Here is a 12,371-nt window from a genome sequence, read left to right on the forward strand (position 1 = left end):
TTTATTGTTCTTTAGCGAAAGATAAACCTACGTGAAATAGGAGACATTTTGCAATTGTCTTGTTATATGCTAATAAACGATGTTCAAGCAACATGTAATAGAAGCCTTGAGATGGTAAAAGCGGCTGCACGAACCAAAGAAAGCTTGAAACAGTTTGAAAATAAGGGTACTAACATGGTAGATATTACTGACAACCACTGGTTGCTTGCAGGGAAGATAATTTATTTGCTAGAACCTGCTGATTCTTCGAGAAACCAAACTTGCTTTATGAATTTAAATTCTCTGTGTGTTTTCTGCTGTGAAGATCCTCTTACTATGATACTCCAGGGAGCTGCGGAAATTGGTATGCGTGTGCTAAAAGCTGAGACGCGGGTAAAAAATCAGGGCAGATTCTGTTATCTTGAAAGCCAATTATGTTGCTATACTGCCATATTTCTAGAGCCAAGATCCATCTTCTGCAAGCAGTACAAATAGAATGTTTTATAGGATTGCTTCTATAAAACTGCAGATCAGCATAGAGCAGAGACTACTGTGAAGTATCCCAAATGTACAGGACAGCTGACCATAGGCAGAATTTATCAGTGTTTGACAGTGACCCGTACAAAATTTGACTCCTAAAATTCTGTAATACTATGCTATACTAATAGCAACATTTTATTGAATGAAATATCAGACATACTCTGCCCTAAATTTATTCTATGATCACAATAATCCAATTTAAAGTTTGGCTACATAGTAATCCTAAATCTCAGGACTCTGGCCAAGATATTTTTTCCTATGCAATTCTAATCTAATATATTCATTTATTATCTGTCTCCTTCACTAAACGTAGAGATTCCTGTTGGTAGGAGTTTCATGTTTTCCTCACTACTGTGTATTTCTGCCACCTAGAACAGTGACTGGCACATGATAAAAGCTCAATAAATATTCACTGAATGATGAATAAATTAATGAATACATATGAATTTAAAAATCCATAAGGTAACTCTTCTAGCTGAGTATAGTATATAAAAATAGGGATGCTGGAGGTTTTAGACCACAGACAGACTCCTTTCTCAATTTGTTTATGTAAGATCTCCTCTGAGTAATCTCACCGAGTCCCTAGGACGTGCAGAACACGGCAGTCATGACTGAAAGTCACTAAGACGAGTTAGGAAAACAGGGTTTTCCTTCTCAGGAACGAAAAGTGCTGCAGAACCTTCCAAACAGATGAAGAAACCTCAGAAATTGAATAAAAAGTAAACAATGTAACTTTAATAAGATTACTTTTAAAGTCTGGGATTGTAAGAGAAAACTGAAACAAGTCTTCAAATGTTAGGTGGTAGAGTATAAAGTTAAACTACAGTGTTGATTGGGCAGATTTAGACAGAGGATAAAAATCTCAGGAATGTATCATGGAAACTACAAAATACATCTCAGGAGACCGTGAAAGAGAGTTATGTCACTTTGCTTGAGAATAACTGAATCATTCATTCAATTGACAGATATTTATTGCAAAACCTCCTTTTGTGAGCCACTGCCCTACATGCTTGCAAAGAGCAGAAACAGGCAAAATTCTCTGCCCTTATCAAGATTCCATTTTAGTGTGGAGGAATACGAAATAAATATATACATAAATAAATAAAATAAGTAGGTAAGTAAAATATATAGACTACTCAGCGACATTGGCTACAGAGAAAAGTCAAAAAGGGACAGAGGATAAAAAGTATCAAGGAAGGGGAAGGGTTGCAATTTGAATCAGATGGTCAGGGAAGGCCTCACTGAGAAGGTGATGTTGGAGCAAAGACCTGAAGGAGATCAAGTAACTTCCTTTAAAAAAAAACACCCCAAAAACAAAACAAACAAAAAACCAACTACCTTGCATATATATGGGGGAGAGCATTCTGGGTAGAGAAGAAAGCATCCTCTGAGGGGACGAGCCGGTTGCTCAATGAACAGCAGGGAGACCAGCATGGCTGGAACAGAACGCGTTAGGGAGCAAAGAGGAGGAGAGGACAAGGGCTGGATCCTAACTCACAGGCGGCTGTAAGGATTTTGTCACTCTGGAGGAGCTGAGACATCGTGAGCTATTTCCAGGAGAGGAGTGATATAATCTAATTCCGCTTTCACTGGAATAGTTAGACTGCTGGGTTGAGAACTGACCAGAAAGGGGACCGGGGCGGAGGCAGGACGAGTGAGGCGGCAGCTGCACTAGTAATGACTTCATTCAGGGCAGAAGCAGTGAAAGGGGGGAGAGGTGTCTCTGAATATACTGTGAACGTGCCACCAAAATAATCTTTTCTGGTTGAATGGATGCAACGTATGAGAGAAGCAGCACTAACAATGATTCCGAAGGGGAGAGGGTATGTAGCTCAGTGGTAGAGCGTGTGCTGAGCATGCAGGAGGTCCTGGGTTCAACCCCTAGCACCTACATTGAAAAAAAAAAGTATTCTGAAACATGATGCCGTACACCAGAAACTGACACATTGTAACTGACTATACTTCAATTAAAAAAAAAAAGATTTACTCAAGCAAATAGGAATATGTATGTATACATTATAAAAAAACCTAGAACACAGAAAACCCAATGACTGCGCTGGGCCGATGCCACAAGAAGGCTGGAGCTGTCACTTACTTTTATGGGAGTGACTGGATACCGCAAGTTTCTCAGCAAAGGACAGGGATCCAGTTTTGAATACGTTAAGTCTGAGACGTTTATTACACATCTAAGTGGAAACACTGAGTATACAGTGAAGTTAGGGGAGAAGACTGGGCTGGAGCTATAAATGTGAGAATAACCAAAGTTTAGCCGGTTTGAAAGTTTAAAAGTCATGAGATCAGTAGAAAAGCTCTAGGGAATCTAATTAGAGATGAGGGAGAAAAGCCAGAGAAGGAGACAGATGAGAAGACAACCGAAGTGTGTGTGGTGGCCCGGAGGCCAAGTCATAAAAGGTTCAAGGGGGAAAGAGTGACCATCTTCTAAAAATGTTGCAGGTAGGTATGATCAACAACTCTGATGCGTTATTACAGAAAGAGCACTTCTGTGTGAGCTCTGTCACTTCACATATACATTTTGTGAACTATTGGACTATTCTTGAATTGGGGGTTTTCCTTTGCCCGTTGTTAAAAATGGAAATAATAATACCCACCTCATAGGTTACAAGTGTCACTAGATGTGCCGCATGTATGCCTGACATCCAAAATTTGCTCAGTTCTTGTAAGTATTCATTTTTTCTTTCTATCCTTCGTTGGATCATTTAAAAAGTTGGAATATATGTTTGAAGTAGTACACTGAGAGAAAAAGTGACCTGAAGCTGAAATACAGGGAACAAGTACATTTAATGCTAGGCACGTGAGAAGAGCTACTTACATGAACCCACAAAGGGCACAATGAAACGCAGTTCTAGACCTAGAAATGCCGCCTGACTTATTAGACACAGTCTGAGTCACAGGGGAAGAAGAACCAAGGGCTCCCAGAGTTTTTCCAGGGAAGAACTGGTCTCCTCGCAGTGGGCAACGGAAGTAAAGGGCAAGTAAAAAGTTAAAGTTAACCTGTGGTAACTAAGGTCACAACGAGCATCTCAGCAGACATGCTAAAAGCCATGCCTGAAGATCCGAGCAGAAGACAGGGAGCAGCATCTGGGAAGACCCGCGGGGAAAAACAAGAGTGAGGGAGGCGCAGGGGCTGACGTCTACGCCAGGGAAACGTGCTCCGCAGCACTGCAAGGTGGCGGGGCTTGGAAGGAAGAAACGCAGTATTAGCACCCCCGGCAGAAGGGGGCTTCGTCCGCCCACCACGCAGCGCCCAGCTCAGAGCTAACCCGGGCCGCTGCAGGAGCGGGGACGGCACCGCGTGACTCTAGGCTGCGGTGCTTCTGTTTACTCCTAGGGCAGCACCTCCCTTATTATTTTGATTGTTGTGGTTTGTTTGGTTGTCTTTCCTGATAAACTTTAAGGATATTCGTATGTCACGCTGAATGGCATGTTTTAATAATAATAACAACAACAATAACTAACTTTATTTATTGTTGAGATCTCCCCAGGCTTCTTAATAGTTGCTACAAACAACAAAATTCCATCATGAGAAGGAAGGGTAGCAAGATTTGGTAGCGTACAAGTGTACCAGCCACTGGCTTGAGTTAGGCCAGGATAGTGGGTGGAGTTCAAGAAGTCACTATAAAGTTTAAAACAAAAGACATGGAACCTGAGAAGCAGCTCAGCCCTGAAAAACGAGCATGAAGGCTTGCCACTGACACAGGCACTCCAGGCCGGGTTAGCAGTGGGAGTGCGGTGTGGGGACGTTCAGGAGCCCACTAGACACGTCTAGAATACTGGGTCTGCTTCGCATGCCCAAGACTAACTGGATGCTAGAGACGAAGGTCTGCACATCCTTAGAAAGAACTGACTCATGAGCTAGGTTGGAACAAAAACTGCAGGTGTAGAGTCAAGGGATCCAATGCAGAGAAGTTGAAAATATGAAGACAGAAGAACTATAAAGGCAAAGGCTGACCCCATGGACATGTGAACTGGGTAGAAAACATGTCAGGATTTTAAATGATCAACACAGAAGAATCAGAATATACTGGGGAGATGTTCTGCAGGCCAGGGAGCAGACAGAGTGAAACTCAGGCACCAAATAAACTCTCAGAAGATCTTATTTCAGAAGAAAAAGCAGAAAACTTTGAAGTCAGGAAAATAATTCTGGGGTATCAACAGGCCATAACCTATCTAGTGCATTCACTTGTTCATTCATTTATTCAGCAGACAGTATGCCACGTATTAGAAATAAAGTGGAATTATACCAAAAAAAAAAAAAAAGTCCTTGCTGTAAAGGACTGCAGAGTGGAGACCAGAGGATAAATGTCTCTCTGGCTGAGACTCCCGGGGTGCCTAGGGGTTCTCGGGCTCTCTCTGAACTGCCCGCATGGAGAGGACCGTCTGCCACCTTACACCACCCAGCAGGCTAAGGCTCTCTCCACGTTGCAAAATGACCCCTCTAAAACATGACCTGCTTTCCTTCCTTAGTACCTTGCAACGGCTTGCTTTCATCCTTAGGATCAGATACAATTCTTTTTTTTTTTTTAATTAAAGTATAGTCAGTTTACAATTTGTCAATCTCTGGTGTACAGCATCATGTTTCAGTCATACATATACATACATATAAATATTCTTTTTCATTATAGGTTACTACAAGGTATTGAATATAGTTCCCTGTGCTGTACAGTATAAATTGTTATCTATTTTATATACAGTACTTAGTATCTGCATATGTCAAACTCCCAATTTATCCCTTCCCACCTCCTTCTCCCAGGTAATCATGTTTGTTCACTGTGTCTGTGAGTTTGTTTCTGCTTTGTAGATGAGTTCATTAGTGTTCAAATATAATTCTTAGCACAGTATCCTGACCCTCCTGCTCCTTTAGCCTTATCTCTGAAGCCCCCTCCTCTGTGCACTCTACACTCTGCTTTTAGTTACCTGAGAGCACGAGGCTTCCTCCTGCCTCTGCCCTTCCTCTGGTCCGGCACGTTCTTCCCTCTCCCCGCCCTTGGTCTATATTCCTACCAAGTTTTCAGCTTAAGCCTCACCTCGCCGGTCCCCTGCAGGCTAGGAGCCCCGGCTGTTCATTCCCACAGTACTATATTTCCTTTCTCACTTTTACTGTGTCTGTTTACTCAGTTGCCTAATTTTTTTTCTGATAAACTGTAAGTATAGTTCCTTGGGGCACGATGTATGTCTATCTTGTTTACCATTCTACATTCCGCAATCTCATCACAGTGTTTGGCACCAAGATAGAATTTTTAATTGCTAAATGAATGAATGTAAGAAATTTAAATTCTGGGAGGCAGAAGCCATCAATTTACTAACTATTGTATCATCAGTAGTTCACTCGGAGCTTAGCATGAAGCTGCTGCTTACAACATGTTTGACTGACCTGGTAAATACATGAATGTCACCTTGACCCCAGTCCCTCTCACCTTATTTGCACAAAATCCCTGTAATGAACAGGCACTATACATAACAGTCTCCACAGCTTCTGTTTTCCTATGTGTCATGCCCTAAAATGAAAGGCTCTGGGATTTTAAACTATGGCTGGAACTTGGCTCAGCCCGTTGGGCACCTGTATGGAATCAGTCTGATCTAATACTTTCATAAAAAAACCCCCAAAGCTGCCATTTTCAGATCTCTGAAAATAGTACTTCTAATTCTCCCTGGCCACCCAAGACCCTCAGCCCTCTGTTCCCTCCTAGGTGGCCACGCTGTTCTAGCTTCACAAGCTGCCCTGGTTAGTTATCCATGAAACATAAAGGGCACAAATGAAATCAAAGTCCCTTGGCTAGATGGAGAGTGAGTCCCAAACATTACCTTAGGGAGGTGGATATCTTTGTACATTTATAACTGAAAAAAAATACTAAGGCAGGAAAACAATAAAAAGTGTATCGTTAACTGGTGATACACATGATGAATTATTGCATATCCCCTGGTTGGAAAAATAGGATAAATTTTGGTTAAGCCTGAAAATTATCCTGAGGGTTAAGACGGTATTTTATCATTACAATTAAGGCTAAATGCCTATAAAGCTTTTAAGAAAACTACACAGTGAAAAAATGCTCAGTTTTGATGACTAGTATACAGTACACTCAGTATGAATACTCATGCTAGAAAATTGTAATAATTTATATAAAACTGCTTTGAAGATACTAATTTCAGTATCAATACATTTATTGTTATATGTACATAGCATAATTATTAAGTGTACTTACACATATCGTATAATAAAGGCTACCCATTTGCTGCAAATAAAAAAAGTTTCTGCCCTTTATAAAAATAATCTATAGCAAACAGTACTGACAAATATATGAAGTGATAAATTATCACAGCCATGCCATTAGTTGTAATATGCCAGGAACTTCAGGGCATTTCTATGTTTTCCTAAGATCACTGATAGAGACTATTTGTCCTCCCTCTTCTGCCTTCTCCATCCTTCTTCCCTCCATTCTTTCAGCATTTATGGATAGATTATGTCCAGACATACAGGCAGCAGATAGAAAGATGGCTAAATTCGAGCCCCTGCCTCGTTCCCCTCTACCTGCTCATTTTAACCACATTTTCAGATCCAGTAATTTCTTCAACAATCCTACAACCCAGAGACTGATTATACTAGAAGCCAAGCAAACATTCAGATGACTCCTGGCCCCTTCAAAGGAGTACCAGTTGTAGGCTGGCAGATAAAAGAGTACGAAGAGAGGAGAAAATGAAAATACAGAAGAACAAGGCAAGACCTCCGGGAGGAACGATCTAAAGAGGTGAGAGCGGATGAAATCAAGCACACAGCTCTAGGGATGAGCCTTCGAGAGCCGAAGGTCAACTTCTTTTGTATTAAAACAAAAATGATAAGGGTGGGCTTAGACACATCTGTAGGTGGAAGGGAAGGGTGGGCATTTTCAAGTAGTCATATTTCATACCTAGAATTGTCTCTGTAAAAACCAGGGTTTTCTGCTAAAGGAAAAGTTAAAGATGTGGACAGGTGTGTGTACTACTGAAAAAAAAAAAGAATAAACTGCTGTATCTAGAAGGAAACTGATCAAGTTACTCGTAAGAAGTTGATGTGATAAAGAAGGTTAACTGTGCAGCGGAGGAAGAAGGTAGCAAGACAGTGCAAAAACCACACAGGAAAAAGCACTACATCTCATGCACCAGCTGACCTGTATCATTTGCTATTCCCTAAAAAAAAAAAATCAATCTGTCTTTCTCCCTCTGTATCATTCCTTGCTCTGTTCAATTCTCCTTCAGTTACCTGACTGGATCACTTGAAAAAACTTTTCAGTTTGAAAAAAAGAAAAACGCAGATCCCGATGGAGGGGAACACACCCCAAAGCCAATTAGTCACAGTTATAAGTGAGTTTCTGTCACCATCTATATGACTCATCTATAATAAAATTATAGATTTCTCTCTAAATTCTCAAAAATTACAAAAAGCCACACTAAGCAGAAAAAAAACTGTTTTTTTAAAGAGCACTATATAAAATTAATGATAGAATGAGAAATGAATATATGGTGCTTTATGTACAAAATCATAATATTCTCACTAGCTGCTAGCAAGATGGTCAACAACATGCATGTTTAAAATACAGCGGTCACTCAGTCACACAATGCGATTAGTAAGGAATTTCCCCTTACCTGTATTGCGAGAGCGCGGGCCACAAGGCCTCTCAGGTACTGCACGGGATCCTCCGGGCCTTCCCACTTGCTTTGCCACGTGAGAGGACACTGCGGTTTTGAAAAGGCCCACATTAAGTTTACATATACAGTATTACAGTGAAAGATCTTTTAATATTAGTGAGATGGGAAAACCGTGTTGGTGTAATTCACATTATGTGTATCATGAATTCATTTCATTAAGACATGCCTGTTTCTTTGATCTTATTAAAACTGAATGATAGAATCAGAATGAATGAATCTATTTCTCCAAAAGGAAATTTCTTTTAAGTAAAAATTCCTGAAAGAATAAACAAATGAACATAAACTGGTGTATAGAAAGTAGCAAGCCATGTTTTCTCGGAACAGTATTTAATATACAATGAAATCAAATTAAATTTGACAGATTCATTTTATAAGTGGTAAGGATGATAGTAATTTAAAAAAAAAACAGTCTTGGTTCCTACAGAATTTCTTTAAACTATAAATAAAGGAGTGTCATGGAAATTTTAGCCCCCAAACTACAGAGATACATGATAAAAAGAGAAGAATAAAAAAAGAAAATAAACACTCTAAATTAAAATTAAATACACAAGATAAAACTTTTCTAAAAGCGTCTTTTTAATATCTGACCTTTTAACTGGCATTCTCCATTAATACATTCATTATAATATTACACCTTTTCTATGAGGATTTTCTGCATCTTCTAAATATTATGTAAACATTGCTCAAACTTCATACCTTTTTTTTCCCTCAAGTGGAGTAATAAGGAGAGAGTATCAATTTTTTTAACCCAAACACCGTCTGATTATAGCTGAGAACCTACTCTGGGCTAGACTGTATAAACGATGTACGAACAGGAAAATTATAAAACAGATTTTACAGCAGAAAAGGGCCTTAAAAACACCTAGTTTAATCACTTTAGGTGAGCAAAGTAAGCCTTCTTAGGAACATGGTGGGTCAGTGCCCCAGAACTGTGCTTTGGACTGAAACAGGTGTGATGATTTTAAAACACGACCCCAAATTCTGTGACACTTCTCCCACTGGGACTTGAAGTCTGCGCTCCTTTCCTTAAATAAATGTCCTGTGAGCACAGCAGCAGTGGGCCAGTGTCAATGTCCAGGTCCAGGTCCTAAGAATTCGGTTGCTTGCATTTCCTGTCTTTTGAGACCCTTGCTCTTGGAACCACACTGTGAAGCCCAGTTTCTGGAGAAGCCCACGCAGGGATGAACCGTGGTGCCCAGCCCTCAGATGTTCTGACGGCCAGTCCTGAGAGTGAGCCGTGTGGAAGAAACAAGCTTTCTCTACCAACGCCTACTCAAACTTCAGATCTGTAAGCTTAAAATAAATGATTCTTTAAGAGCTATGATGTTTCTGCCCAGTAAGCTCTGATGGAGCTCGCTGCACTCAGCTGATGCAGTCTGGTGTGTGAGAGTGGGGCTCTACTTTAACACACACCTAAAACACGTGGCCCTGGATCTGTGACTGGGTGGGGGGCTGAAGCTGGAAGAACCTTCTGGAGAACTGAAGTAAAAACACAAACAACTTCTAAGAGAAGACTAGTGAGGCCTGAGGGACTCTGAGGGCTTAAAGGAAAGGGAGAAAACCATCTCAGACCGACAAGAGCCCTGGCAGGACCGGGAGGGCGTGCCCTGCAGACCCCTCTGGTAAACAACAGGGCTGACTCATGGTGCCGCACGGAGCAGACAGGCCTTCCGTGCCAGACCTTGTCCAGACCGCACATTCATGAACTAAAAAAATGATTGTTCTTGCTTTCAGTCATTAACCTTCCGAGTAATTTACTATGTAGCAATAGACAGTGATATACCAGGTTTTCACATTCTCAGTCCTATGCTCTTCCTGGTGTAGAAGGCTCCTTTACATGGGGCTTATTACATGATGCAGGTCACTGTGGTGGCCCACCTTGAAGATGCTCCCAGTGGTCCCTGCCACTTGATATTCATGTCCATCCTTGTGAAATCCCCTCACCTTAAGCATGAGCTGGTTCTAGGGACTTGCTCCTAATGAAAGAATGTGGCAGAAGTGATGAGAAATCACAACTGACTTCTGTCTAACTCATTCTCTTCAACTCTCCCTTGCTCACTCTATATAAAAAAGTTGCATGTTGTGAGTCGCTCATGGAGCAAGGAATTGATGTGTTCAGTTAACTATCAGTGAGGACCTGAGGGCTGCCAACAGCCATCCCCAAAGTGCTCTGAGCAGCTGCAGTTACTACAGTCCTAGTGACACCTGATTGCAGACTTCGTGGGAGACCTTGAGACAGGACACACAGTCAAGCCACACCCAGATTCTCGATCCACAGAAACAGCGATGCAATCAATTTTTGTTGTTTTGTGTCACTAAGTTCTAGGGCAATTTTCTTATGCAGCAATAGATAACTAAGAGAGCTACCAGTGTTAAGTGTCAGATGTGATACATTCATTCGATAAATGTTCAAGTCCTTATTGTCCATCCATTCAGCAATTAGGGAGCCTAAAACATGTACACACTTGTAAGGTCCTTGCTACCACAGAGCTTATGTTTAACCGAGTGTAATAGGCAAAACTACATTATTATAAGAAAAATATTACATAGTGTTACATCCTATGTACAGAATTACAACATGGTATGTGATATGATAGAGGGGGTGTAACAGTGATGTGACAGAAGACTACGGGGAATAACAGATGAATACAATATACCCTTTATCCTCAAGAGCATTAGAAACCAACAAAGGAGATACACGTGTCAAATTCCTGAGGTGTTTTAAGAATGACTTATATGTCATGTTTCGGGAGCTTAAAGGGTAAAAAAGGATTTAATAAAGGAAGTATCTGTTTAGCTTTGAAAGGTGTGCTGATTTTTGACAAAGGTAGAGGTGACCGGAGGAGGCTTTTGAAGCTGACGTTCGCTGGGTGCCGACAGCGCATTAGTGACTGTGCTGAGCGCTCGACCTGCACCATCTCACGTACTCCTCACAGTACTGCCCCGAAGCAGGTACTCTTACAACTTCCATGTGACCGAGGAGAAAACGGAGGCACAGAGGAGAACAGCCAACCCAGCGTCACAGAGACGGCAAACGGCAAGTGCAAGGCGTGGACCCAGGGAACCTGGCTCGGAGTCCATCCGTCAGCATCAATGCTGCCTTCGTACATCTCTAGAGTGCTTTACGTATATTATACCGACTGAGGTTCAGTGTAAGACAATGATGTACTGGGAATTAAAATTGTATGATGGGGAGACTAAGTTAGAGTAGGTTTATTTAATTTTTTTTAACTAAATAGTTGAGAGCTTAAACCCAGGTCTAACTCTAAATGTAACCTCTTTTTGTCATCCCATGCTTTTCATGAAAAATGTCATAAAAGCAAAAGAGGGTACAAGCAGATTGTTCCCTAATTTGCTCTCTTTGAAGCATCAGTTAATGGATTACTCAGCAATCATCTGTTAAATAGCTGCTGTTTGTCAATCATTTGTTATGTGCCAGGGAAACAAAGTTATAACACGATCCCTGCTCATAATAGCTTGTGCTAGAGCGGGGAACAGACAATGAAAGAAGGCAGGAACAGACAACACAGTGAGTCCCTGCTAACAATAAGCACTGTGCTCACGAAACACAGACGTGACAAGGAACGCCAAATCCCAGCTGCGTGAGGGCAGGAGTCAGGAGAGGCTTTCCGGTGGAGGCAGTGCCGGAGGTGAGTCTCAAAAGACAAACAGCCTACAGTCAAGTAAAGAAAGACGGCAGGAAAAGGAGTGCACATTAATAAAGAAGACCTGAGACAGCTGGGCTGATGACCAGACCAGGAAGCTTCTGAATGTTTATACTGTGGAATTTAATCTGGAAAGCAATGATAAAACTGAATTAAACTTGAACTAGGGAAGTGACACAGTCATAGTTGGATTTTAGAAAGATTATTCTAGCAGAAACAGGGAGAACAGGCACTAGGGAGATGAAAACGCAGGCAGGGAGGTGAATCAGGAAGCCCTCCGTAACCGATGAGGACCGGCAGGAGTGAGAAGGAGGACAACAGCAGAGACACTGCAGCACCTACACACGCAGGCGCTGTGCCAAGCACTGCGGTGACATTATTAACCCTCTACACTTCACATCAGCCCTCTGGGATGGAGACAATTATTGTTCCCATTACAAACTTTTAGAAACCGAGGTAAACAAAGGTTAAGTGACTTGGACAAGA

General features: G+C 41.4%; 1 protein-coding gene across 3 annotated transcripts in view; it reads right to left on the reverse strand.

The window, feature by feature from the left end:
* The window catches only part of DYNC2H1 (dynein cytoplasmic 2 heavy chain 1), a 265,953-nt gene that overhangs the window by 38,025 nt on the left and 215,557 nt on the right, over positions 1 to 12,371 (reverse strand). For all 3 annotated transcript variants that reach the window (XM_072968893.1, XM_072968892.1, XM_072968891.1), the window contains exon 85: positions 8,158 to 8,247. In XM_072968893.1, coding sequence (XP_072824994.1) covers positions 8,158 to 8,247 — 90 coding nt within the window. The remainder of the gene's footprint in view (positions 1 to 8,157; positions 8,248 to 12,371) is intronic.

This window comes from Vicugna pacos, chromosome 10 (genome assembly GCF_048564905.1).
Source record: "Vicugna pacos chromosome 10, VicPac4, whole genome shotgun sequence".
Taxonomy (NCBI): domain Eukaryota; kingdom Metazoa; phylum Chordata; class Mammalia; order Artiodactyla; family Camelidae; genus Vicugna; species Vicugna pacos.